The 25015-nt window shown below is 47.3% G+C and overlaps 1 protein-coding gene across 1 annotated transcript in view; it reads left to right on the top strand.

Annotated features, from left to right (window-relative positions):
• The first annotated feature begins 239 nt into the window (after positions 1-239).
• The window catches only part of LOC119100313 (uncharacterized), a 28047-nt gene continuing 3271 nt past the window's right edge, over positions 240-25015 (top strand). Inside the window, exons 1-3 of the mRNA XM_037223419.1 lie at positions 240-245; positions 2084-2233; positions 11011-11178. Of these exons, the coding sequence (XP_037079314.1) occupies positions 240-245; positions 2084-2233; positions 11011-11178 (324 nt within the window). The remainder of the gene's footprint in view (positions 246-2083; positions 2234-11010; positions 11179-25015) is intronic.

Below are 25015 nucleotides of genomic sequence, written 5' to 3'. Positions count from 1 at the left end.
GAGAAACTCCAAGCGGGAAACGTCGCCGTGCGACCAATTATGAATGCCATTAGAACATTTTCATCCACGCGCCGAACTTCACGAGCTTGACAACAGGCAGGCTGGCGAGAATGAAAAATGGCGCGAACTGGCCGCATTGGCCGATCAGCTGATCGACCAAGGCAACCCATGGCCGTAACCGTGTAAGTCAGAAGTCAGTGAACCAGGCTTCGCATAAGGCCAGGGAAAATACAACCACGATGCAGGTAAATATATATATATATATATATATATATATATATATATTATGGATGTGATAGCTACAGTTTTTAATATGCGAAGTTCGTTTCATTGTCTTGCTACGTCCTTGGTAATGGAGGTAGGAACACCGTGTGCCCGGGGCGAGGGCAGCAGAGAGCACTTTGCAGTGTTTATTGCAAATGCTCTTGAAACGGGATGAGCCATGTAGTATGCAACGGGCGTCTAGCAGCAGGCCGCATGTAGCAACACAGCGTGCGTTCCTGTTCGCGCGCTTACCTGAACCGCTCGTGGGTACCTGTTGACTTGCAGGAAACATGCCCTTAGAGCCTGCGTGGGGAGAGTTTAGAGGCAGTATGGCCCAGTACACATGTCTCGTGCGAAGGAGGCGCTAGCTACATAGCATGTACAAACAACACTTTTCGGAACATAGAATTGGGGTTTGCAGTCATAAACACAACACTGTATATATTCAGATCCACACCAAAGTGACATGAATGGGGCTTACGCCAGGAGCCGAATGACAAGTTAGGAAAAAATAACGGGCTACGCTTTGAGGCGATGACGCGATGAGGTGTGCTTTGTTAACCGGCCTTGACCAATGGCGGATCCAAAGTGGTAGGGGGGGGGGGGGGGGGTTGGATGGGGCTATGCCCCCTGTCTGTTGAGGTGAGGGGGCAACCAAATATTATGGTGAAGGGGCAGCAAAATCTTCATTTCACATCCACTTAACCTTTATTTTCAAAAGGCCCCAAAATTTCACGGGCACCACAGATGATCACAAATATTTATTTTTGATTGGCACTGAAATCCGTGTACACCATCACCGGGCCAAACCCACCATTTTCTGAGTGCACCAAATTTGAGGAATACAGCAGTGTTGTGCCTCCTAATTTGAGGTATACAGCAGTGTTGTGCCTCCCTGACGAAATCCTGGATTAGCCCCTTAGGCTAGGGGGCACCGAAATGGTTAGTTTGGAGCACCATGGCTTTAATTTCGCGGCACCATAACCTTTACTTTAAAGAGCCCCTCTATCTAAATGGGCAATTCAAATTTCCCAAAGCTTCGGTTTTAAACAGCGTTCAAAATCCATTGACATCACAATGTCAGTGCCTTTCACCCTTGCAAAATTCTCGATCTGCCTGTTCCACGAGAGAGCACCAAAAAGTTTCATTACGGGTTATCTTAGCTTTTATTTTCCAGAGGCACATACTTCCTGAAGCACCACAAAGCGGGGGCGGGTCCAGAGGGGGAGGGCCATAGAGTCATTCCTTTCCCCCTTGGGCCCAAGGAGATTAAGACGCCCTGAAGAGCCACCAAATCTTATCGCAAAAGGTGCAATGGTACCTTCATTTCGGAACCACATAACCTTTAGTTTTATGAGACACCAAAACTGTTATCTGTCCTCTGGGTGACATCAGCTCCAAGATGCTAAAAAAGCATGTCAACATAAATGCCTTGCCTTGCAATGATTCTTGCCTGTCTTGAACATGTTTTATAAACATTGCGATCTCATCATTCAACTCGGCACCAACGGCTCGATAAATATATGGCAGGCACTTTCTACCAAATATTTTCAGCAGCAACGTCGTATGGAATTGTTTTTCTCCTTTCAGCTCTTTTAAACAGCGTATATTAGGCTGCCTTTGTCCTTCTTCAGATGGAAGTGAGCGCTGTCCTGGCCGGTTCGGCTGCCCAGTACGACCTGCCCTACAGCGGCCAAGCCTACTCGGTACAACCGGAGGCTGCCTGATACTGGACCAACTTGGCCGCCCCCACACCAAATACGCTGCTGCCGTCTATAACGGCTTCGCCGCCAGTGCCGCGGCCGGCGTCCGCCTCCAGGACAACGGCCTCAGTACCAAGTTCGACAGCAAAATCCCCGTCTTTCCTATCGTGGGCTATTTTAGTTACGTGGACCTCAATGGTGAGAAACAGACGGTCGATTACGTTATAGACGAGTCCGGCTACTGCTGGCCTGGCACCCACCTGCCGGTGGATTACGTCACCGACGTTAAAAGGATGCATCGTGCGATAAGCGTGTGGTCTCACAGTTGCACTCCGTAAGCACGCGCTAAGGGGACTGTAAGCAGTCGTGCAGAAGAATCAAGGCTATATAAAGAGACGGAATGAAGTCTTTAGTACTAAAGGAGCCCTGGGTTCACCCCTTCATGCCTCCATCTGCCGTTTATGACAAGATGATATGCTGCCTTTTTCGACATGAAGCAGTTGTGTCCGGTAGGTTTGAGTAAGATCGATGGTGAACTAGGCAAATCAGATGCATGTTTAAGGTAGAACAAAGCTACGTTCCACGTTAATAACATCTGAAATTTGATAGTTAGGGGTGGTAAACTTTGCATGGAATGTGTGCCGGTGAGCAAACCAAATATCGGCACCAACTGAGTGGGGTACTCAATGACTGCAGATGTCTTAATGTCTGCGGACGCTGTAAGCGTGAGAACACTAACAAGCCCCTTCGTACATTATCGTCGACTTAATGAAGCTGGTTGTTGCGAAGGGATACACAGTGGTACCATGAAGTCATTAGAGGCGCTGAAAGTTATGATAGCATTTAAACGTATTTCATTTGCGCTCACCCGCCACCTTGAATTAGCATTTCATATGGACTTGCAGGCATGAGTAGATAGATTGAGCTGTGCAAGGCTGGTGTGTAATGCTACAGAGACAACACCTGCATCACCAGCAGTAAGTGGATGAAAAAGGGATAGGGATGGAGACGGCGGTCTGCTTTCGTGAGCTTCTTCTCGGTACCAAACGAATGGTCAATGGTGAACTATATCACATGGTCAGCGGTGACTGATAAGCTTCTGTTGTGTTGCAAGGATGTGTATGCCTGCTCTAAACTAATATGAAATATTCCACGCCAATTAAACCCATGAGACAACATACATACGCCTTACATGACACAGTCCCAACGACGCACGCAACGGAGGAGACCAGCATCCTATTTTGTTTTTTATTCTATTCGTGAGCTGTTCGTTGGTGAAAACATATTCTTACCGCAAGCTTCATGGGCTGCTGCTGTACTACAGACAATTGTATTCCTGCTCAAAACCAACTTGAACTATTCCACGCAAATTCAACCAGCAGATGTTAATAAGGCACCCCACAGATGTCTTACATAACACCCGGGACGAGCGAGGCCAGCGTCCGGCGCCCACAGCGGTTGTGCCTGGGGATCCCGTGACGATACAGGTCAGACAACCACTTACGTCATATTAGCAACATTCGGTAGCAAATGATTTTCCTATGGCTAGACGCGGCAAGAAAAACTCGGGGTGCGAACATCTGCGACAGCGTCCGCAGTGCATTGCATTCTTACAAGCAATGCATTTTTTGGCAAGATTTGTTTAGGATGATAGGGGTACCTTGATCATAATCTAGGAAGCATTTGAATTCTATGCCAAAATACGCACACAACACATATTCATGAGAGTATTCATATATATATATATATATATATATATATATATATATATATATATATATATATATATATATATATATGCTGGCTATGAATACTATAGATGCTGCTAATAAGATGCTAATATGCTAATAGAATGCTGATAAGATGCTGGTTATGAATACTACATACATATATGCTATATACATGAATACTATATATATATATGAATACTCTCACGAATATGTTTTTTGTGTGTGTTTTGGCATAGAATTCAAATACTTCCTAGATTATGACAAAGGTATCCATATTATCCTACACAAATCTTACCAAAAAATGCATTGCTTGTAAGAATGCAATGCACTGCGGACGCTGTCGCAGATGTTGGCACCCCGAGTTTTTCTTGCCGTGTCTGGCCACAGGAAAGTCATTTGTGTATATATGTATATATATATATATATATATATATATATATATATATATATATATATATATATATATATGTTGTCAGTATACTGTGGGGTATTGTTTACATTAGGCGAGGGGACACTCACTCCTTGAAAGCACTTCTCTTCTTAGTATCGTCATAGTCTTATTTATTGATTGACAGGAAACAAATGCAGTTTAATTCCTAAAAATGGTTGCAACGGGCGGAATGTACTTGACTGAAAATCGGATGAATGAAAACTGAACACGCTACACCTTTAGGTCTCGCTTTCCTCTTCCGGTTGCTAATCGTCTAAACCCTCATCCTGATAGGATGGGGGAGGTAATCCAACCTTCCTAAGGTTTTCTAGGATGCCTTCTTTCAGTAGCCTATGGTGCATCCATTGTGCGTGTTTTCACACGAGAAGCGTGTTTCTAGCATTTCTGGTTTCGGAACGGTGGCGGTTTGGAGGAACGCTGCAGGGCGATCTACGGCCTGCGCGGGCAACGGGCGGTATTCCGGGCATCGATGCCACGGAACGCGCGCAGGGCGCCGGCACTGCGGCATTAGCAGTCATATATCAAAAATATATACTCAAAACACATAAAAATCAACACCATTGTACTCAATATTGAACAAAAATGACGCCTGCTTCAGTTTTGTGTCCCTTAGAGGTATGGTCTCGAACCCATGATGAAAATCTGAGTGTGATTTTCTGGAAAATTCGACTATTTGACAACAACATGAAAGCTAGTACCAATCGCGAGATCTCGTTGTGACCAGCCCACTGGTGTTTTCCGCTAAGGTATATTGCGGCAGCTCAAAAGTGGTACCGTTTGTCCACAACAGCTAACGACGGTCCCCATATATCTGCCGTTGTCATGACGCCGGTACTCGCGACAACTGCGCTCGCCGTGCAGGACTGCACTCGTGGCTATCAAGAAAGGAAACAGTGTAGTGCAGTGGCAAAATGTTGACAGCGCAAGTTGTGCTTGACAATAATTAGAAGCAACCACCTCATTACATCTTGATGAAGCTGTGGTAGCACTGCCCAGTATTCTTAGTAGACGAACTGGCCCTGAGGTTTCACCACAGCATGTTTTTGAACTATGCCTCAAGCGCGCAGCACTCCCGTTAATATGGCCCGCTACACGATGTCCGGACAGCGAGGCGTATTGAGTGGGTATATTATCTCGGGTCGATCAGCCGCTATCTTGTCTCTCTTTTCTGATGTCGTTATGAAGTACGAGCTGCTGTCTGGTGCTGTCAATTTAGTTCCGAGGTTTTACGTCGATACCAAAGACTGTTTTTCACATATAATGTACCATATTTGTTTAAGTCTAAATGTAAGTATATTTCAGTGGCATATACGTTATATAAAACGGGCACAAAGATCCAAATGCCACGTACCTTTTAAAAGCTAGGGACTTTAAGACAAAGGTCGATTTTTTGGACTTTTTGTTTAAACAAAGCTTTCCTGAGGGGCTTTGAAAACTTACAAGGATGAACATTCCACTTATGAAGTATAAGAAAAGTGAAGTGAATCAGTGCTTGTTTTACGCGGCGAAGTTGCTTATGGATTCATGACTCATAATTATTCGATGCCAAAAATAATGGTTTCTGCATCTGGAGTCTGAAAAATGCTTATGGAAGCCGTATGTGCCTAGAACTACCATATTTTCCCCATTGTTAATGAATATATACAGGTTACACAATTTCTTTTTGGAGGTAAGTACCTAATCTGAAAAAGTCATTAATGCTTGCAATAGTGCCATGCCATGCTAGCACTGTCTCAGACATAATTGCAACTCGCTAACAGCCTGCACCATAACACTTGAATCACCAGTCATTATGACCTGCGCCTAGGATTTCTCTTTTGTTCTGATATCATACTGATATGCAACACAGGTCACTGCCGTTAGAAAATGGAAGCAAAGGCAAATAACTACACCCTCTTTACACAGCTAAATAATGGCAACCCCAGGAAGGTAGATGGGCAGGAACGTATCAGCCTTCTATTAATCTGGTATGAAAATCTCTGAGAAGTTCGGCGGGAGGAGACAGGGCCATCGGCAACAACCACATTCGTAACGTTGTTGATTTATCATGATGGAGCTCGTTCGTGTTTTCATGCTTACGGCGTCCGCAGACATGGCGACGTCCGGAATCATTGAGAGTCTCACTCAGTTGGTGCCGATAGTTGGTTTGCCTATCTACATACGTTTGGGCAGTGCGCTAATGCCCTGCATTCGGCCAGGGGAGCATGCCTTATATTCGCGGCCATTGCTGTTCCTATACCTTAGATTGCAAGCGCGCAGGGTCTAAAACTGTTTTGTTATTTATTTCACTGGTCGATTCTACGAAAGAATGAACGCTATGAGGCGAATATGAGTTGGCCTTTTCATTTCTAACCTCATTTGGATCCACTCAATTTATCATTTCTGAGACCTTTTGCGCATTCCTGGCGAAGAGTCCCGTGAGAAGAACACTAGGGGCACATCACTGTTGCCGGTGCAGGGCTGACGGGCCACTCGGTCCCAGTGCCGGGTGTGTTCTGGCCGCCATTCTGGCGACACGGGTGTCCCTTTGGCCATCCGGAGACACTTTGAGGGATGCATCATACCATCTTGTACTCCATGAACATGTGCTAAGGGGACTGTAAACAGCCATACAGAAGAACCAGTGATATATAACAATGACAGAATGGAGTCTTTGCTACTGAAGGAGCCTTGGGTTTGCCCCTCAATATCTCCGTTCATTGTTAATGATGGAATAAGATTATACCATTTACAACATGAAGCAGTTGTTTCCAGTGGGATTTCAGGAATGTCACTGGTGAACTAGCCAAATCGGCATGCATGGTTAAGGTAATACAAAAGTAAGATAAACACAAATTAGATCTGGTAATTGGGGAGTGGGACAGGCAACATTGCTTCCCCCTCACCTTAAAAAGTGGGGCCTGTCCACCCCCATCAGTTCCTACACCCATTTGTGTGTCTCCTTATAATCGGTGATCTCCGAAATGCCACAACCTTTAGCAAGGATGGAGTAACCATTTCCTTACTAAATCTCTTTAAAGCAAACAAGATTGCGGTACGTGCTGTCAATGGCATGGTGTAAATACCAAAGCATGTTTCATATCGTCGCGGTTGATACTAATGATTATGTGGGTGACTGACATTCTTGTTGCAGGCACGATGCAACAGTGTCCTAGAATTGCCGACTTTTTGATGCTAAGCAACACCCTATGAGGAGGAGTTTTAACTGCTTTTCCTTCTATTTAATGAGAATGTTTTTCTCCTACCTGATATTGTCTAACCACACATGTCAAACCCATATTTCCGTTTCAGAGGTTTAAAGACGTCATCAAAAATTGAGCTCACTTCAGACCACCAAGCATAAACAAGGCTACACAGAACCTGGATGCCATTTGCAAGAATCAGCGACTCACAAACCCTACTGTGATACAAATGGGTTAGACAGAGAGAGAAAAGGTAACGCTGCTGTAGGTCAGGCTTGGTTAGGTTACTTTCATGGAAATAGGCATTGGTATTTTGCAAGGGTGACATAATATTTGTATTTTCTGACTCTATCTTGACAGAAGCCAGAGGCATGCCTGTGGTGTTTAATTTGATGATGTGCTGATGTGCGTGAGTCCAAGCCTTTTTTGCTTGAATGCTCTATGCTTGTTGAATTTGGTGTTGTTGCATTTGTGTTGAATTCCTTTGCTTTGTTTTGTGTTAAAAGTCCTTTGGAAGTGAAACGCAAAGTGCAGCACTAAAACATAGATGTGACATAGTTTTTGATGCTCATTACACTTCTAAGAAGTTACTACTCTTTAATGTATTCTGTTTCACTGCAATGACCTAAGATGTTAACAAACATTTTTGTCATGCTTCTGATATTGCATCCATGCCAACTTGAAATGTATGTCTTTGTTTACTGGAGCATCTCTAACCGATTCAATCAAAAGTTCAGACTTTCGTAGGTTGAATTTTTCACCTCTGTACGGTCTGTTTGCGATGCAATTTTTCACTCCCACCCTGGTTCAAAAGCAATTCTAGCTCACTGTGATGCAAGGTGTTGCTGAATAAACGAAAAGAATGAGTGCTGCCATTGTTTGAAATGTCAGATGCTGACTGCATGGCTAGGCAGTTGTGGGCCATTTCTGCATAAACACTGTCTTGCTTCAGTTCCAAAGGCAGCACAATTCCCTTTGGAACTGAAATGTTTAGAAGGCTGGATGTTGATAGGGTAGGATGAACGACGCGCCTGAGCTTTTGCTCTTCTTCCCACCTTTCGCCAAGGACGAGACGAGAAGAGTGTTCTGGTTTTTTGTGAGCGGCTCGTTGGTGCAAAACTAAGCATGCGGTGAGGTTGATAGGCTATTGTTTTATGACAAACATTTGCATTCTTGCCTAAACAACTTGAAATATTCCACGCAAATTCAACCAGCCGGACATTCCGCATATATTTTACATGACACGCGGGACGGACGAGGCCAGCGTCTGGCGCCTAGAAGAACCGTGGCCGGTGATCCCATTGAGATACAGGCCAGACAACCACTGGCGTAATATTAGCAGCATTGAGCAGCAAATGACTTCCCTATGGCTAGACGCGGCAAGGAAAACCCGGGGTGCAACCATCAGCGTCCGGCGGCTCGTATCACGCCGGCGATAGTATTCTACAGTCTTAAAGCACCTACAACATTGTAGCACGGCCAGCAGAGCTTTCCAGCAACAGGCTGCGTCCCTTTATCCTGCGTCCCTCTTAATACGCTACGCGTTATGGTTGTGATCTACAGAGAATAATAATGAATTAATCATTAGTTAGCAAGCGACTTCTCTAAGGTTTCATGCGGCAAGGCAGCCCTTTGAGGCTTTGCGAGTTCTAGGTCCGGGGCAGGCTGCACGCGCCAGTCATGAACAGGTCGGATGCCCCCTTATGCGGCACCTGTCCGAGCGTCTAGGAAATACCGCACTGAGGGGTCCCGGGCTAAGCCTCGGCGGATAGACCCCCAGACGCGGGCAGTGTTGCCCCACAGTTTTCCACTGTCCTTTATTCTGCATGCATCACCCCAAACACGAATGGTTAAAAGACCATATCTTCAACATAAGACAACAAAGTCAATGCGGTGAGGTTTTCACATGACTACCATTACGGCGTACATGTCTTAGTAAAATTCTTATCGGTGTTCCGATCTCGCATGCTTTTAAATGCAAATGCCTGCTGAACATAACAATTTCGCTATAGGAGGATTTTGATCACACCATCGCTTTGTTGTGTCGTGGAACGTTTTTACGACGTTAGAGTCAATGCGAGTGTTGTCACGTCGGAGTTGCCGCTGTAGCGGACGGCAGGACTCCCTTGTAGTGCTTTGACATGCCGCAAGGAGGTAGTGTTGATCTATGAGTGTGAACTGAACCTACGAACGTTAAGTGCGTGTGATTTGGCTGTTTCTCGTGGTATTGCTGCATTTTTTTGTGGTAGTATTTTTGTTTTTGCAGTTGCGGTTTTGATTACGGCGCTATTCCTGGGTTATTTTTTCTGTCTTTTGTCTGCCCCGTCTAGCAATTGTCCAAATAGCTGTATTACCTATGGCGTAGAGCAGTCCGTGATCTAGACATTTGCCGATATATCCCTTCTTCCCTTTATCCTGTACCCGTCGGGATGACAACGCTTAAGTAGGTTTTCACGTGATGTGACTATGATGGCGCACGTCATGGGATCAAAGTCTTGTAGGCGTTCTTATGGGTACTAGACTGCATAAATTCACGTGGATGAAGCTCAGAAACAAGAGAATTTGAAGTGTTAAACCAGACGTCCAATCAGGTCGTGGTTGTAAAGTGCAGAGAATCACCATGAATTAAGCATTCCGTAGCAAGTGACTAGGGACTTCCGTATGGGTAGATGCGGCAAGACGACCCCATGGGACTTTGCAAGTCCCAAGTTCAGGGCGTGCTGCACGCACCAGCCATGAATAAGCCAAATATCCCGCTTACGCGACCCCCGTCCAGGGTTTAGCACATACCGCGCAGAGGGGTCCCTGTGCGAGCTATGCCTTGGCGAATAGACTCCCAGGTTCGTGTAGTCCTCCCCACCGTTATCCATTGTCCTTTGTACTGCATGCATCACCATATACACAAATGGTTAAATGGCCATGTCTTCACCGTAAGTGCAACACAGCTAATGTAATGAGGTTTTAACCTGACTACTATGATGACATACATGCTTGGGTAAAATTCCTATAGGTGTTCCGATGTTTACTAGGCTCTACAAGTTCACATGCATCAAGCTCAGAAAGAAGAGGATTTTAAGTCTTAAACTGGACATGGCTGTGCCTGTTAACTTCAGAAAACGATCATGAAGATCGGTCTCTCAGTTCAGTGTCCCGTACAAATGTGATACAGTCGCCTTAACGGAAGTGATTTGTGAGTTCAAAAAGGTTTCTCCAGTCACTGCTTCTTTGCAGCAACGCAACCCTTATATGTCCGCAGGGTGGCATCAGCTCCAAGATGTTAAAAAAACATGTTAACTTAACTGGAATGCCTTTCTGTCTTACAGATGTTTTATAAACATTGCGATCTAATCTTTCCACTTGGCACAAATGACTCGGGCAATATATGACAGGCTTTGCCTACTATTTTTTTTTTCAGCAGCAACGTTCTTTGGAATTGCTTCTCTTCTTCCAGCTCTTTTCAGCAACAAATATTGAGTTGACTTTGCCCTTTTCAGATGGTAGTGTGCGCTGTCCTGGCCGTTGTCGCTGCCCAGTACGCCTAGCCCTACAGCAGCCTGACCTACTCGGTACAACCGGAAGCCGCCAGATACTCTACCAACTTGGCCGCCTCCTATACCAAATACGCTGCTGCCCTCTATAACGGCTTCGCTGCCAGCGCCCCGGCCGGCGTCCGCCTCCAGAACAACGGTCTCAGCACCAAGTTCGACGGCAAAATCCCCGTCTCTCCTATTGTCGGCTCCTTTAGTTACGTGGACCTCAATGGTGTGAGACAGACGGTCGATTACGTTGTGGACGAGTCCGGCTACCGTGTGTCTGGCACCAACCTGCCGGCGGCTGCCGTCAACGACGTCAATACGCCCTGCTAACCAAGAGTGGCTACCGCAAGTAACACAGCGCTCTGCCGATCGGCGATACCCCTGAGGTAGCCGCCACCAAGGCTGAGCACGCCCGCCTGTACAACGCAGGCGCCCTCGGTGTCTACCCTCAGACGTACGCTGCCTCCGGCGCTCCCGTCACGTTCCAGGCCACGTACGGCCCGGAGGGCTTTTCTTACTCGTACAGCTCTATCCACCCCGGCCACCTCCCTTACCTTCCCCTGCTTTTGCAAGTGCTCTGAGCCTGCTCACCTGCGGTGAAATGCTAACTTTTCATCTCTGACTCGCTTCCAAGTGTTCTGTTTGTGTTCATATGCCGTTACAACGGAAACTTATCATGTTTGGCGCATTATCTTAGCTTGATGCCAGGGTACGTATTTACAGCTTACCGGGCTTGGTTGGTGCGACGAACATAAATATGTGGATCGTGTTTGACGTAATACAAAATATGCTTGGAAGCGCTGGTATGACTGTATTCAATGGAAGGGTGGAGAACACATGTATCCTAATTTTTCACCATTCCATGCAGTTCATAGCCACGCCTTTTTGAAGGCTTAAAGTCGTCTTGTTTATAAGCTTGACATCCGCGAACTAGTGCAGACCATTTTGGACAGACTAGTCCGAAGTCAATCAGACATCCACGACGCCATCGAAACATTACGCAAATGACACGACCTCGTTGGCCGTGCAGTGCTCAAGGTCAATACGAATATGATTATATAATTATTCGTGTCTGGCACACATCTAGCACGATTCGTGGCATCAATGAAAAGCAGGTGGCATTCAACTACTTTGATGTAGCCAGTGCAAGACTCGAACACGAATCACTCTTTTGCTACGCGATGCGAGGATTTGTGCAGTGGTAATAGTTATGATTGAAAGAAGACTGTGATCGAAGAATGTAGGAGTAGCGCCATATATAAATGAAAGAAAGTTATACAAAGTCCAGGACGAATATAAAACACCACGAGAAAGGACTAAAACGCAAGCGCAGGACAATATTCGGGCGCAGCAAGCACCAGCAAACCAGCAAACATCCGCGTCTCTCTACGTACTCGAACACTGCCGTGTTCATGAGCATATTTGATAAGTACTGATTGTGTTTCGAGAGCGGTATTTTCCATTTACTCTAAACCATTAGTTACAAGTGAGCTGATTTTATCTTATCTCATGCTTACCTCAATATCTTTAAAAGTGGAACATCCCATTTAAATGCTCTGTTTGTGTTCAGTTGCCGCTGAACCGAAAACCTGTCATGTTTGTGTGCATTCTTTCAGCTTGATGCCAGGGTACGTATTGGTGGTTTAACGGACATCATTTTGGCTGGGACGAGTGACGTAAAGGTGTGGATCATGCCTGACGTAATACAAAATTTGCTTGGTGGCACTGACATGTTTGTTAACACCGGAAGTGGTGGGCGGGCGGAGTGCCATCCAATTTCCCTTCAATGACGTTGCGCCCACTCCATTTGCCACTGTAAGAATGCATATTTCTCGTTTCTCCACTCAGCAAGCCACCCTCGCATCACGCTGTCCGCCAGATTCCAGTTTGACTGCCCAAGCCCGTGTGTGGATAATCGATGCGCAATCCAGGGTTGTGTTCATGTCGCGAAATCTTTCAGCTTTCAGCCTTCATTCTCCACGACGAATGCTTGGTATTACCCCTATCGCGCTTTGGTTACAGCACCTGAACCGGTGGGCAACTCGCTCCGATGACGCCGGTAGCTCCCTCCGCGTTAGCTGGGATCGGTTTGCTCCCTCTGCAGAAGTGCCGACATCGCCTTACGCGTTACACAGCTGGCGACCGCTCCGGGGAGTCATCAAAAAGTTCAGGGTCGCAGCGTCCAGTTTTCATATCGTCCAGAAAACGTCCAATTCCGTGCCCATTGGGGGTGTTCATAAGGTCCAGGGACGCGAAGTCTAGAGTTGCAAAGTCCAGAATCGTAAAGTCCAGTGTTCAAAACGTCAAGCATTGATGGCAACCAGGCTAGTTTGGATTCCTGCCGCTAGATAACACTACAGAAGCATCTTTGAGTCCTGCCGCTATTTCCCTCTTTTGTCAACAGATGGCACAGTCAACCTGGCATGCCACTGATGATCACGTGATGCGCATAGTCAAGCATGGTTATTATAAATAACCTAGACACCTGGCGGCCGTGTCCAGCCTGGGCGCGGCCGCGCCCTGGGACTCACCGGCGGGCTTGGCGCAGACGCGCCTGGCGGCTGCGCGGGCTCGGCGGCGGCCGCTGCGCCTTCGGGATAAGCGGGCTCTCCCGCTCCGCCGCTGCTGCCGGGACCCCAAATGCCGGGGTACACTCGGTTGCTCAGGGCCCTTCATATTGGTATCGGGTTTTCATATCGGGTTGCTTCCACTTGCTTGGAGTACCCTGGGCCCGAGGAGGTGAGGAGAAGAGGTCTAGACCCCTAGTTAGGACGTAGTTGATGACGGATGATACGAAAGCTTTTCCACCAGCCGTGCTCCACCGCTCCGGCGGTGAACAGCTCCAAGACGGCACTCCTCCACAACTCCTCATCGTGAGCTGAACATGTTGAAAAGTATTATGATCATATTTGAACTGCATACCCGTATCTTTGTCATATTTCCTTCGGTCTTATTCGTTCACTGCTTTTCGTCTTAAGCGATAACAGCGATCGGTTGCCTTGGTCGATCATCTTGTCGTTCGCGCCACTTTCATTCGCACCAACCTGCCATTCGCCAAGCGCGTGCGAACAGTCTGACTCGTCAATGAGATGTTCTCGTTGTTCGGACTGGGAAAGTTTCGCGAGCATCGGAGCCTATCGGCGCCAGCCCATAGACAGAGCACAACTTGTTGCGAGAGACTTGGTCTGTTGGGACGGGGTCAGCGCGGGGTCAAGCTAGGAGCAAGCAATTGTGGAACGAAGCAAGCACGGTTTTTGTCCTGTTTTGCCCGCCATGGCTTCAGTTAGTAGCAAAATGAGGAATATTGTTTCACGAAAAATCGTTGCCGATACCCAACGCAGCAATAACATGGCGTTTAACCCTCGCCATGATAGGCACTGATGATGGCACGTGTCTTCGTACCAGAACGTGTTCCTACATTTTCTGGTTTCGGAGCAGCGGCAGTTTGTGATGGGCACTCCACGGCGATCTTTGGCTGCCTCATGCGGCGGGTGGCAAGATAATTGCACCACAGAAAGTACTCAGAATTGAACAAGATGCATGCCAATTTAAGGTTCGTGTCACTGCAGGGTTTGTTCTCGTCAACATAAAATAAAGCTTCAAAGTGCGGTTTTCTGTAAAATTCGACTTTTGACCAATCAACAACATAACAACTAGAGTCATCTAAATAACTTGTCACCGTCAATCACGAAACTTATGTGATGCATGTGAGCATTTGGCGTGGCAGCGTTTTTGAGACATGAGTATTTTTGAAGGTGTATTTTGCGTGGCGATTAGCGAGGAGTTGAATACATTCACAGTCAACGTTTGCTTTCTTGCTTCCCATTTACTTGCAACCAGAAGTGTAGTTCCCTTTTCAGTTGCAGGGTTTCATCCCCGCCGTAACTTGGGCTGCAGCGTGCAGATTTGTGAGAAACTGAGCCATATTCTGAAAGAAATAAATTCGTTGGCATATTATCACGGTACTCTTCGTTGAATTTTCAACGCTCAGCCAACCAACTTATTTTGGTAGACCACGAAGAAAACGAGTAGGCTGGGCCAATGAACGTGCCTCACCAAGGAATAGTGTCCGGATTCAGCTGATGAGACATCCCCCACCCCCCTCTCTTTGAGAGTAAAGACATGCAGAATTCAGAATAAATCCCGTTTGCAGGGGCGTGTGAAAGAATTTGCAATTGGAGGAGGGTGGTAAATCAGTCAAATAAAATCGCTAACAATATAGGTTAGCGGGCGAAGACCTGGAGATCTATCTGCGCGTCTACCTGGAGCAGACATCAAGTCAGTCAGCTTTACAAATCGGTCGTCAATTCCTTCAAAAAAGTGAGAAACATCACCAACACATACAGTAAATAACGAAACCAAATACCGCGGATAATTTTATTCATAGCCCACAATACCAAACAGCAGGCAACCCGACAAGTCCTTTCCACGATTGCCGTGCAGCTACTGCCGAATAGCGAGCTTTTTCCGATGCCACGAGCCAGGGATCAAAGTTTTGAATTCTTTAATGCGCCTGCTGCCAAGGGCGTGCTGACGCGGCAAAGTTTGCGCGATCAAACAAAACGTTGTCCATATCCATGCCCAGTGGTTTAACTGGGCAGCACTGCACCGCATGACGTCACTCGTCGGCTTGGGTGGGCGAAATCGACTCCGTAGCCCTCTGTCGGGCAACATCCGAAGCATTAGGTGAAGGGTTTCGAGGAAGTGGGACAGTATCCCAAACCGTGGAGCTCACGCACGCTGGACTTTATGAACACTGGACTTTATGAACACTGGACATTATGATTCTCCTATGTTTAGGGGTTTTGGACGTATTCTGGACCTTACGAATGCTGGATGCTGCGATTCTGGACTTTTTGACCACTGGACTTTATGAACTCTGGACGTTTCAATACGCATCCTCTGAAACAAGCCTGAAGTTTGCAAACTGCTATTTTCGGATGATGTTTTAGTGTTCTGAGACTGCTCGTTGGGAGGAGCGTGGTCCAGGAATCAAGTGTCATCTGCTTATGAGATGAGACAGCCATGTGACAGTTGACTGGACAAGTCGTTTGTAAATAGGGTGAATACTAGTAAATCGACTTTGGACCTCTAGACCACTCCGTGGGTTACCGGTGGGGTCGTTAGCCTTCCACGTACCACCTGTATCCGAGCACTCAAATAACTTTTGAACCAATCAGGGTACACACCGTAGCAATGAAGTTTTATTAGGAGCAAACGATGATCAGCGCTGTCCAAAGCCTTGGGTAGGTCGACGGCAGTTAGCGAATACTTTACCCCAGGAAATGCAGAAAATTGCGAAGTGAACTGCGTAATGTGAAATGTACTAAAAAAGCTCCTTTATATGTTGTGCCCGTTTGAAAACATTGGCAGGTCTTTCACAAAATAACACCTGTATCAGGAACAAGTGAATTATATGACTTGATAGCTTTTAAGCATGAGGTATTGGGTTTTAAGGTACCAGGCTTTTATAAGCTCGGGCAATTACTTAACACGAGCTTCACACTTCGAAAACACCGCACAAGCATAACGAGCATTGCAGTCATTGGGCGAAAGAATCAGGAGCCTCTGACAGCGCCAATGCGGTCAATGGCCAATGCGGTTTGTAACAAGGTCATTCATGCCGAGTTAGCCCAGCGACTCCAAGACCGAAGATATGTGATCTCGCACCCGCGCCCACACGATGACCCAGACCGCAAAATCCACCCCGTACACTCAGCTGAGATAGCAAACAGTGGCCACGCCCCAGACAGTACAAGATGGAGGGAAAACATTAGCTCCGATAAGGAGTTTGCGGGTGTGAAATGGTGGGGAAACTGTTAACAATATAGATGACATTGCACTTTTTTCACAAATTTGGATGTGCTTCTTCCAGTGCTGGACATGGTGGGAGGTAACTCCAAATATCTTCATGGACGCCAGGGAGGGCAACGTGACGTTTGAGTTGCAAAGATGAAAGGTTGATGCATTTTGTCTGGCCTATGTGTCCATTGGATGGTGGCCAGCTCCTTAAATTTATCCTCTTGCTGGCTGTCCTTATCTGGCACGACGTTTCCACATCATGAAGGCTCGTGCTGGAGCCGCTTGCCGCCAGCTCTGCCCCCCCCCCCCCCCCCGTCGGCTGGCGACAGGCAGCTGTGTAGCCGTGCGGCGTTCATATTGCGATTTTGCTAATGTGGCATCAAGTACACTGCCTCCGTGCGCCATTCTTACGTGTTTGGTGTTTTATCATGGCGACATCGTCGTTCCAACATGCAACCCATTGTCTTGAATCCAACATGAAGCCATATGCATAGAACGATTCGTGGTGAATACATAAGGATGGCCATGACCATCTTGATGGCGGTCATTGGGTTAAGCGGTCGAATTTTTACTGCGGCACAGTGTTTTCGCGCGGTGTGATTTGAAATTTCGTTGATAGATGGCAGCAGGACTGGCAGACACTCCGTGGGGAGGGTCCGCGATTATTCGCTCGCGTGCGGCAGGTGGCTGGTGTAAGTGCAGGTTCTTGCGGGGAATTCGGCGTGAAAGGGATAAAAATGAACGATATGCAGCCAGACGACAGGCAATTGTCCGCCAGCAATGTCGATTGGCAGTCCTGTTAGAGTCAAGGCTCGTGTCAATCACGACAAGCAATAAATACATAAAGACATAAAGTTATCCGGCAACCAAAGAGCCACAAGGCCCATCAAGATTGGCCTACCTCAGGTTTTGTACACATTCTCAAAACTTATCACATGACCTACACAAATTTACCTATAAATGAGATCGTTCGACCAACAGAACTTGCACAAACCATTTTTGAACATTGATAGTGGGACTTCCCACAACTTCGTTTGTCAGCCCATTCCAATGGTTCGCTACTCTTTGACTAAATCACATCTGTCCTTTCATAGATGGTGCTAAAGCGTCCCAGCGATAATAGTTCTACTCCTACGTTTTGCTAAATGAAACTGGTTTCCTCTATGTCTCGGTCTAATTTCCAGTGTTCCATGTAGATCTACCTTGTAAATATCCTTCATAATCTTGCATACATCTATCGGATCCCCCCTAACGATGCGATATTTCAGTGAATACAAATCTAATGCCCTAAATCTAGATGTTCTAGTCGCTTATCACATTTATCATCCTAGTTGCTTTTCGCTGTACTCTTTCCAGTCTACCTACATCTTTTTGAAAACGTGGGGACCAGACATGTACACAATGCTCTATGTGTGCCCTGACATGAGCTAACTTCAACTTGTAACAACATTTCTACTCTTGTAATGGACGTTCCCGGTTATAAGTCCCAGCATCCAAAGTGCCTTGTTCTTAGCAGCCCCACATTGTTTTTCAACCTTAAATCCCTATAAATTAAAACCCTTATGTCCTTTTCTTCCTTGACCTGGTCTAACTCTCGGTCTCCCATTTTATAGCTAATACCCTCACTGCTGAAACTACCCAAGCGCATCACCCTAGATTTATCATAATTGCATGACATCTGGCACAGAGAACACCATGTCACTTGTTTATTCAAGTCGAGTTGAGTTTGGTTCATCTGATCAGCATTATTCCACAGCCCTACCAGTGTAACATCGTCAGCAAATTTTAGCACCTTAATCCCTGATTCCATCTCAATACCATCCACAAAAATAATAAAGAGCAAAGGGCCCAACACCGACCCCTGTGGAGCCCCACTTTCTACCCCCTCCCACTGAGATTTTTTACCATTGAGCACTGCTCTCTGCTTCCTATCTAGCAATAATCTAGCAATCTATTCAGTACCGAAAAAACGATATGAAGAGGAAATATGGATAATTTGATAACAACGCTGGTTTTCTGATCCTGGTTTGTCACATCGGCTGCCTATTTCTTCATGGCTTATTTTGGCTTCGGGTGCTATCGGTGTGCCCGCGTTAAAGCACGCTTACCATGACATTAAGTATAAAGGCGTAGGAACGTTTCAAAAAAATGGAGGGGGGGGGGGGCAAGCTCAGGGCGTACCTCAGGAACTTTGGGAGACTCAGTGGTTAACTTTTCGTCATGGCCCACTGGTGGACGAAAATCATAACGGCTCGGATATATTCACCTTTAAAAACTTGAATCGGTTGGCAATAAAAGTTATGTGACATAATTTTGAGCATGCGTACTCGCAACCGTTAGAAAACCTCGACTCCAGGCGTTGCAGTTTCCGTAGGCCGCGCGGCGTCCGCTCAACAGCTAATGCTGAGCTGTGGCCAACGGGTGGACGAAAATGATGACGCTTCCAAAAGAAGTACATTTGAACGCTTTAGCACATCAAATCTTACATCTACAAGGCAGTCTGGGTGCATATTTTACGTGTGCGATTTTTAGGCTGATCTAGACCGGATTGGCCCTTAAAGTACCTAGAAGTGGTGCCGAAATTTGGTGGTGGAACTGGAAGAGTAGAGGTAGATTTCCTAATTTTCGTGTTTCTGTAACTATGAATTTGTCCAGAAGACAGACTAACACGGCGCCCTCCGTCTGATGGCACTTGCAATGTCCGAAGTCGTTCGGTTTTACGGAGACTGCAACCCAGACCATCGCTGCCCTTGCTTTTGAGGTTGCGGGCGGGCATGTTCAAACTTTTCGATGCACTTTTTTCACCAGCCCATTCTGAAAAATGAGCGTTGATAGGCAAACATGGGGTGGCCTTGTTCGTTTAAAAAAAACATTTCGTTTTACTCTATTCAGCAATAATCAGACCTCAACTCTATTCAACAATAATGAGGCCCCTTATTTTCTTCCGCGCAAGGGGCCCCTCGAGTAGAACATCAAGGGCACATTACCGGTTCCGGTCAAGAGCCGGAGGGCCACGCCGTCCCATCGCAAAGCGTCTTCTGGCTGTCATTCTAGCGACACAGGGTGGGATCTCCTGGTCGATCCGGTGGCCATCGGAAAGATATATCATATCAATTGTTCCCTTCCTCACAGGGGAGGCCTTCTGAACCACGCAGTTGGCCCCGGATTTGGTCCTCCATCTGGGATTTGGATCCATTTGGAACCACGCAGCACATTGATGAACCCCCCCCCCCCCCCTCCCCCCCCATCGAAAGGACTAGCGACTTTATATCAAAGAATTAGACTAGATGAGAGCGCGCGACCTTGGCCTTCCCTGCTGCCGCACACTCCTGAGCCAGCGTTGCCGCCGCAAACTGCCCATCCAGCACCACCACCATGGGCTGTTCGACCAGAGTCGCCGCCGCCAGCTCCTCAGTGATAGTTGCCTCCGCCGCCAGCTCCTCAACCAGAGCCGCCTGCGCCGCCAGCTCCTCAACCAAGCAGCCACCCCTGTCAGTTCCTGAAGCAGAGCCGCCTGCGCCGCCAGCTCATAGCAGCCACCGCTGTCAGCTCCTGAAGCAGAGCAGCCACTCAACCACAGTCGCCTCCATCGCCCCCCTCCCCAACCAGAGCCGCCTGCGCCGCCAGCTCCACACCAAGCAGCCACCGCTGCCAGTTCCTGAAGCAGAGCCGCCCGCGCCGCCAGCTCCTCAACCATAGCAGCCAGCGCTGTCAGCTCCCGAATCAGAGCAGCCACCGCTGTCAGCTCCTCAAACCGAGCAGCCCCCGCCAGCTTTTGGATCAGAGCTGCCACTAACTCCTCGATTAGAACCGGCCCCGCCAGCTCCTGCCGCGCCGGTTATCACGTGGCTCAGGCAGCTTTGCCGATTATGTACCTTTATGGTTCACCGCACGCCGAACGGAAAGTGGATTCGGCTTAAGTGGCAGAGATGGCAATAAGATCCCTGCAACATCGCGAGATTAGCGTCATCGCCACCAACAAACGGTACCCTCACCACGTCAACGCGTCGTTTTTAACATCCGTACAGTTCCCATTCAGGATCACGGCAGTACGAGTCCATGTCTACAATCAACCGTACATGAGCGTAAAATGGACACTCACAACATGCAAGAAAATGGCACAGTTGGAAATCGCAATCACTGGAGTTTGAGACTAAAGGCCATCTGTGAACATCATGACACCCCCCCCCCCCCCTGGACACTGAATACGAAATTGCCGCGCACCACCATGTGGCACTCATCCCTGTACCACCGCTGGGTTTCGCCGCTATCCATTGAACGGATCTTTCACGTGGTGTCAAAATTTTGTGAACTGGATGGGGGGGGGGGGAGGAAGGTGAGAGAGTTAGTGAACGCATTGACGGTGTGGCTGAATTAGGTGATGGCCATATCGCATGGACGCTTGCGTATATATATATATATATATATATATATATATATATTGTAGTAGTTTCTTTTGTATATCTGAATACCAAAACATTCAGAACATAACTAGCATACTGACCGCTCGAACAGCTTTCAAAGCAATGCCTGCAATCTATCGTCTGTTATTTGGTCCTGTGGAAGCTCCAAACGAAATACATGGACATTTGTCCTTTTCCTTAATGATAACAAAGGGCGGTTTTACCGTGTGCGGGAAATATTACTTGTCAAGATGTAGTTAACATTCAACAGCAGACGACAATGGTAGATGAATTCTATATCAAAACCCGAGTTGGTGTTTACGAAAGAGCCAACGCGATGGCAGGAACTGGGTTCCGGTGTGAGAGCTGCTAGAGTGAGAGGCAGGCGACGCCATGTGGCCTCACCAGATGAGTGCGTCGCGAAGGTCCAATGACAACAACATTGGAAACCAGAAACCAAGGCCCGGTATTTTTGGGGAACCAGTGGGAGTCAGAAAACCATATTCGTATCTGCGAAAGAACCAGCATGGACCAGGAACCAGAGCACGATTTTTGTAACAAAGAACAGCGATAGGATTCGTGAACCAGGAGTGGGGTTTATGAAAGAATTAGCCGAATTCTGGATCTGAGGTCCCTTTTTAAGGAGAATTGAGAACCAGGAACTGACGGGTCGGGAACACAGGCACACGTCCGTCTAAACCAGGTCTAAAGAAAGAACGAGGTCTTCGAACGCCACACAAGTCTAAAGAAGAAAGCACGAGATTCGCGGCGACGCCGCCGCTGTGCGCCGCCGCCATCCATGGGCGTTTCTGTTGCTCGCGGCCGTCCCAACCAATTGCTCGATATACATTTTCAAGGGCGTGCAAAGAGGCCACCTGAGCGCCTCAGGGCACATTGTGCATAGTTCGATCGTGAAGGCTCCAAGGCTGGCTTCTTGCCACGCGCGTTCACTGAGTGAGCGCGGATGGGCCTGGGTAAGAGGACACAGAGTTGCGAGATAGCACAACCCATTGGATCCACGGGGCATCTGGGTGTGTTGCAGATACAGCTTCGGGGTGTCGGTAGAAGACACCCTTCTTTATGCTAGGTGGCAGATCCTAGAAACATAGTTTTTGTTTTAGATCCCTTTGGCTTTTTGCTTTTTCTCCGAGTTGACTTAAAACCGTAAAAAACTTGTTGTTACTTGAAATGTTTTCCGATCTGACATTCCCCTTCGACTTTCTCCTATTTGACTTCAATACCCCTGTAATTCGTGTCGTTTGAATTGTTTTCCAAACTAACTTGTATCTCTGTTGACTTTTACCCCTTCCACTTTTTCGGATTTGACATTCAAGGGAATGTTCAACAGTTGAGAATTTTGAAGCAAACATCAGACACGATGAAATTAGCTCACTGATAACTACTGGAATGCTTTTAAATAAAAGCGGTCCTCTAGACAACACAATTCTCTGCTGACTAGATATGCTCGTCAAAGTCCCATTGTCTGTTTACATCATCGTACGTTGCACAACATTGATCGACAGCCAATTAACAGCTCTTATATCAGGAAATCTTGCTCGCGAACGCCAAATGCGAACAAATCGACAGTTACATAGTTTTTGGTCTTGATTGCCACATGGCGAACGGAATGACAAGGTTTGAATGACGTTATAATGTTGTCAACGATGCCTGGGTGGCTTTGAAATGGTCCACTCTAAATGGTCTTGACATCTAAGCGGGCGTGTAGCTCAGAAACTAGTACGACTCAGGTCTTAGAACAGCTGGGCTGTGAACTGCACCAAATGGTATTCAAGATGGCTGATTCAATTTAAATCCCATACAAATGTGGAACGTTTTCTTAGAGCAAACTTTGGTTGAATTTGTTAAATTATATTCGCTTTGTTCTTTTGTTTATTAAATCAAATTTTTGTTGAAATTGTTAAATCATATTTGCTTTGACCTTTTATCCATCAAAACTTTCCCCGATACTATTTTTGTTCCTGTCGACTTTTATTCCTTTCAGCTGTTTGCGTCAGAATTGTTTCATTCATTTCCATTCAGTTCATTGCCCGGGGCCCGTGTGAGAAACGTACCTTCGCGGGTCTTGTCAGCGATGATCTCCTAACCTCCACTGCGGACGTAGGCGGCGACCGTCCTGCCCACGGCAACCAAGCCCTCGAGCCATTCAGTGTGAGTCGAACGGAAGCATGGAGCCAAAAGTCTGCCCCGTCCCGTCTGCATTCCTTTTCGTTACTAACTCTACTACTCACACACCCTCTCCATGTAGCATGAGCTGTACGAGCTTTGACATTCCTGTGGGTATGGACTGCAAACACGGCGCGTGACGCCATGCAGATAGCCGTTTGGAGGCCAACTGAGGAAGGATTAACATGCCAGGAACAGGCATTTTATGAGAGAAGGCAAGGACAGAGGTGCCGTAAAATTGACCAAGGATAGGAACCAGGTAGCCCACACGTTATATAACAAGGACGCGACTGAATAAGCGTTCCAGCTTGATTATTAATACGTTTATTACTTAATGCTAAGATCAGTTTCAGCGCAACACAGTTCTCTTGTTCTGCAAATTTCGTGCCATTCGGTTGGAATTGCCGGAGATATAGGTGTAGTAAAAGCATCAATAAGCAAGTGGTCCGGGAAACCTTCACTAATACAAAGATGACGACGTAATTTCCAAACCAGAGATTGATAAATGCGACCAATAACTCATGCCCCTGGTAGATTCTTCATTGAACGGTACCCGTTCGGCAGCTTTGTCTGGCTATGCTTATAAAAAAGAAGCAGTGAACATACGAGCTACTCCGTTAGTAATTGCGCGGGTTAGTCTGAGGTGGTTCGCCACAGCACGTGACGACCCCACTATGTGCCACAACGCTGCCGCCGCAGGCGTACCTGCCTGGAGTTGCCTGCCTGAGTTGCCTGCCTGGAAACTGCTCCCTGCCAGCGAGTGCAACCGTGACGTCTCTGTCTGGAGCCCGCTGAACAACTTATGTAATGGCCTGCCAGCGCCGTCGCTGCGGCGGACCCCGCACTGATCGTAAGCTGCCGAGTTGCCCACTGACAAGGACAGCTTCTGTGGGATTGCGGTGGGTGATCACATGACGAATGAATGTAAAATGTAAGGCCCCTAAAGTATGTGGGTAGTCATTTGTCGAGATGTGGTTGCTGGGGATGCAGGTAATTTGAGCGACCGCACACATGGTAATGAGCAGTGGATATGCGAGATCACAAGTCTACATCAAACTGCAAGGCTTTAAGACAGCAATTGAAAATAGTCGGGCAAAGCCGTTTTATTAGCAATAGTTTTGCACGTTATTCGGGCATTTGTGCGTAGACGCGTGGGTCGGGATTTTTCGAATCAAAGTATTGGCGTCTTCGTGGGTTTACACTGCGAGAGATTAGTCAATACGCAGCTTGTCTGCGTCTACTCAAGAGCCCTGGTCACGTGATCGGTTGGCTGCCAGAATCGGTGTGATCGGACTCAGCGCCCTTAGCAGTCAGGGTTTTGGAAATCCGCGATGAGCTTGGTGGATTAAACACAAGGCTGCAATGATTCACGTCATGCCTATTTAAGCGTTTACCCATTACTATGTGCCGCTCGCAGGTAAATCAGCGTATTTACCGCTTATATTTGAGGTTGACACTAAGGGTAGCTACAGGTTTTGCTGGATAGGCCCTAACGCGTCACCGACCTTGCCCCGGGATGAGTTTTGCTCTCGTGCACGGTGGCACTACAATTGTAACACACTGCGAGTACGCTGCAGCGCTGCAACGGAGGGCACCATTCCCTACGTGCCCGTGTTTGAACGTGGCAGACGGACGCTCCATGGCGCAACTCGGCTGCAACGGTGGGCGATCTTTCGCGCATGTGCCCGTGTTTAAACGCGGCAGCCGGACGCCCCTCACGGCAGCCCGGCTGCAACGGTGGGCACCCTTCCGCACGTGCC

This window comes from Pollicipes pollicipes, unplaced genomic scaffold (assembly GCF_011947565.3).
Source record: "Pollicipes pollicipes isolate AB1234 unplaced genomic scaffold, Ppol_2.1 Scaffold_4881;HRSCAF=5763_pilon_pilon_pilon, whole genome shotgun sequence".
Lineage (NCBI taxonomy): Eukaryota > Metazoa > Arthropoda > Thecostraca > Pollicipedomorpha > Pollicipedidae > Pollicipes > Pollicipes pollicipes.
The sequence above is the reverse complement of the archived record's forward strand: the minus strand, read 5'-3'. Positions and strand labels throughout refer to the sequence as shown.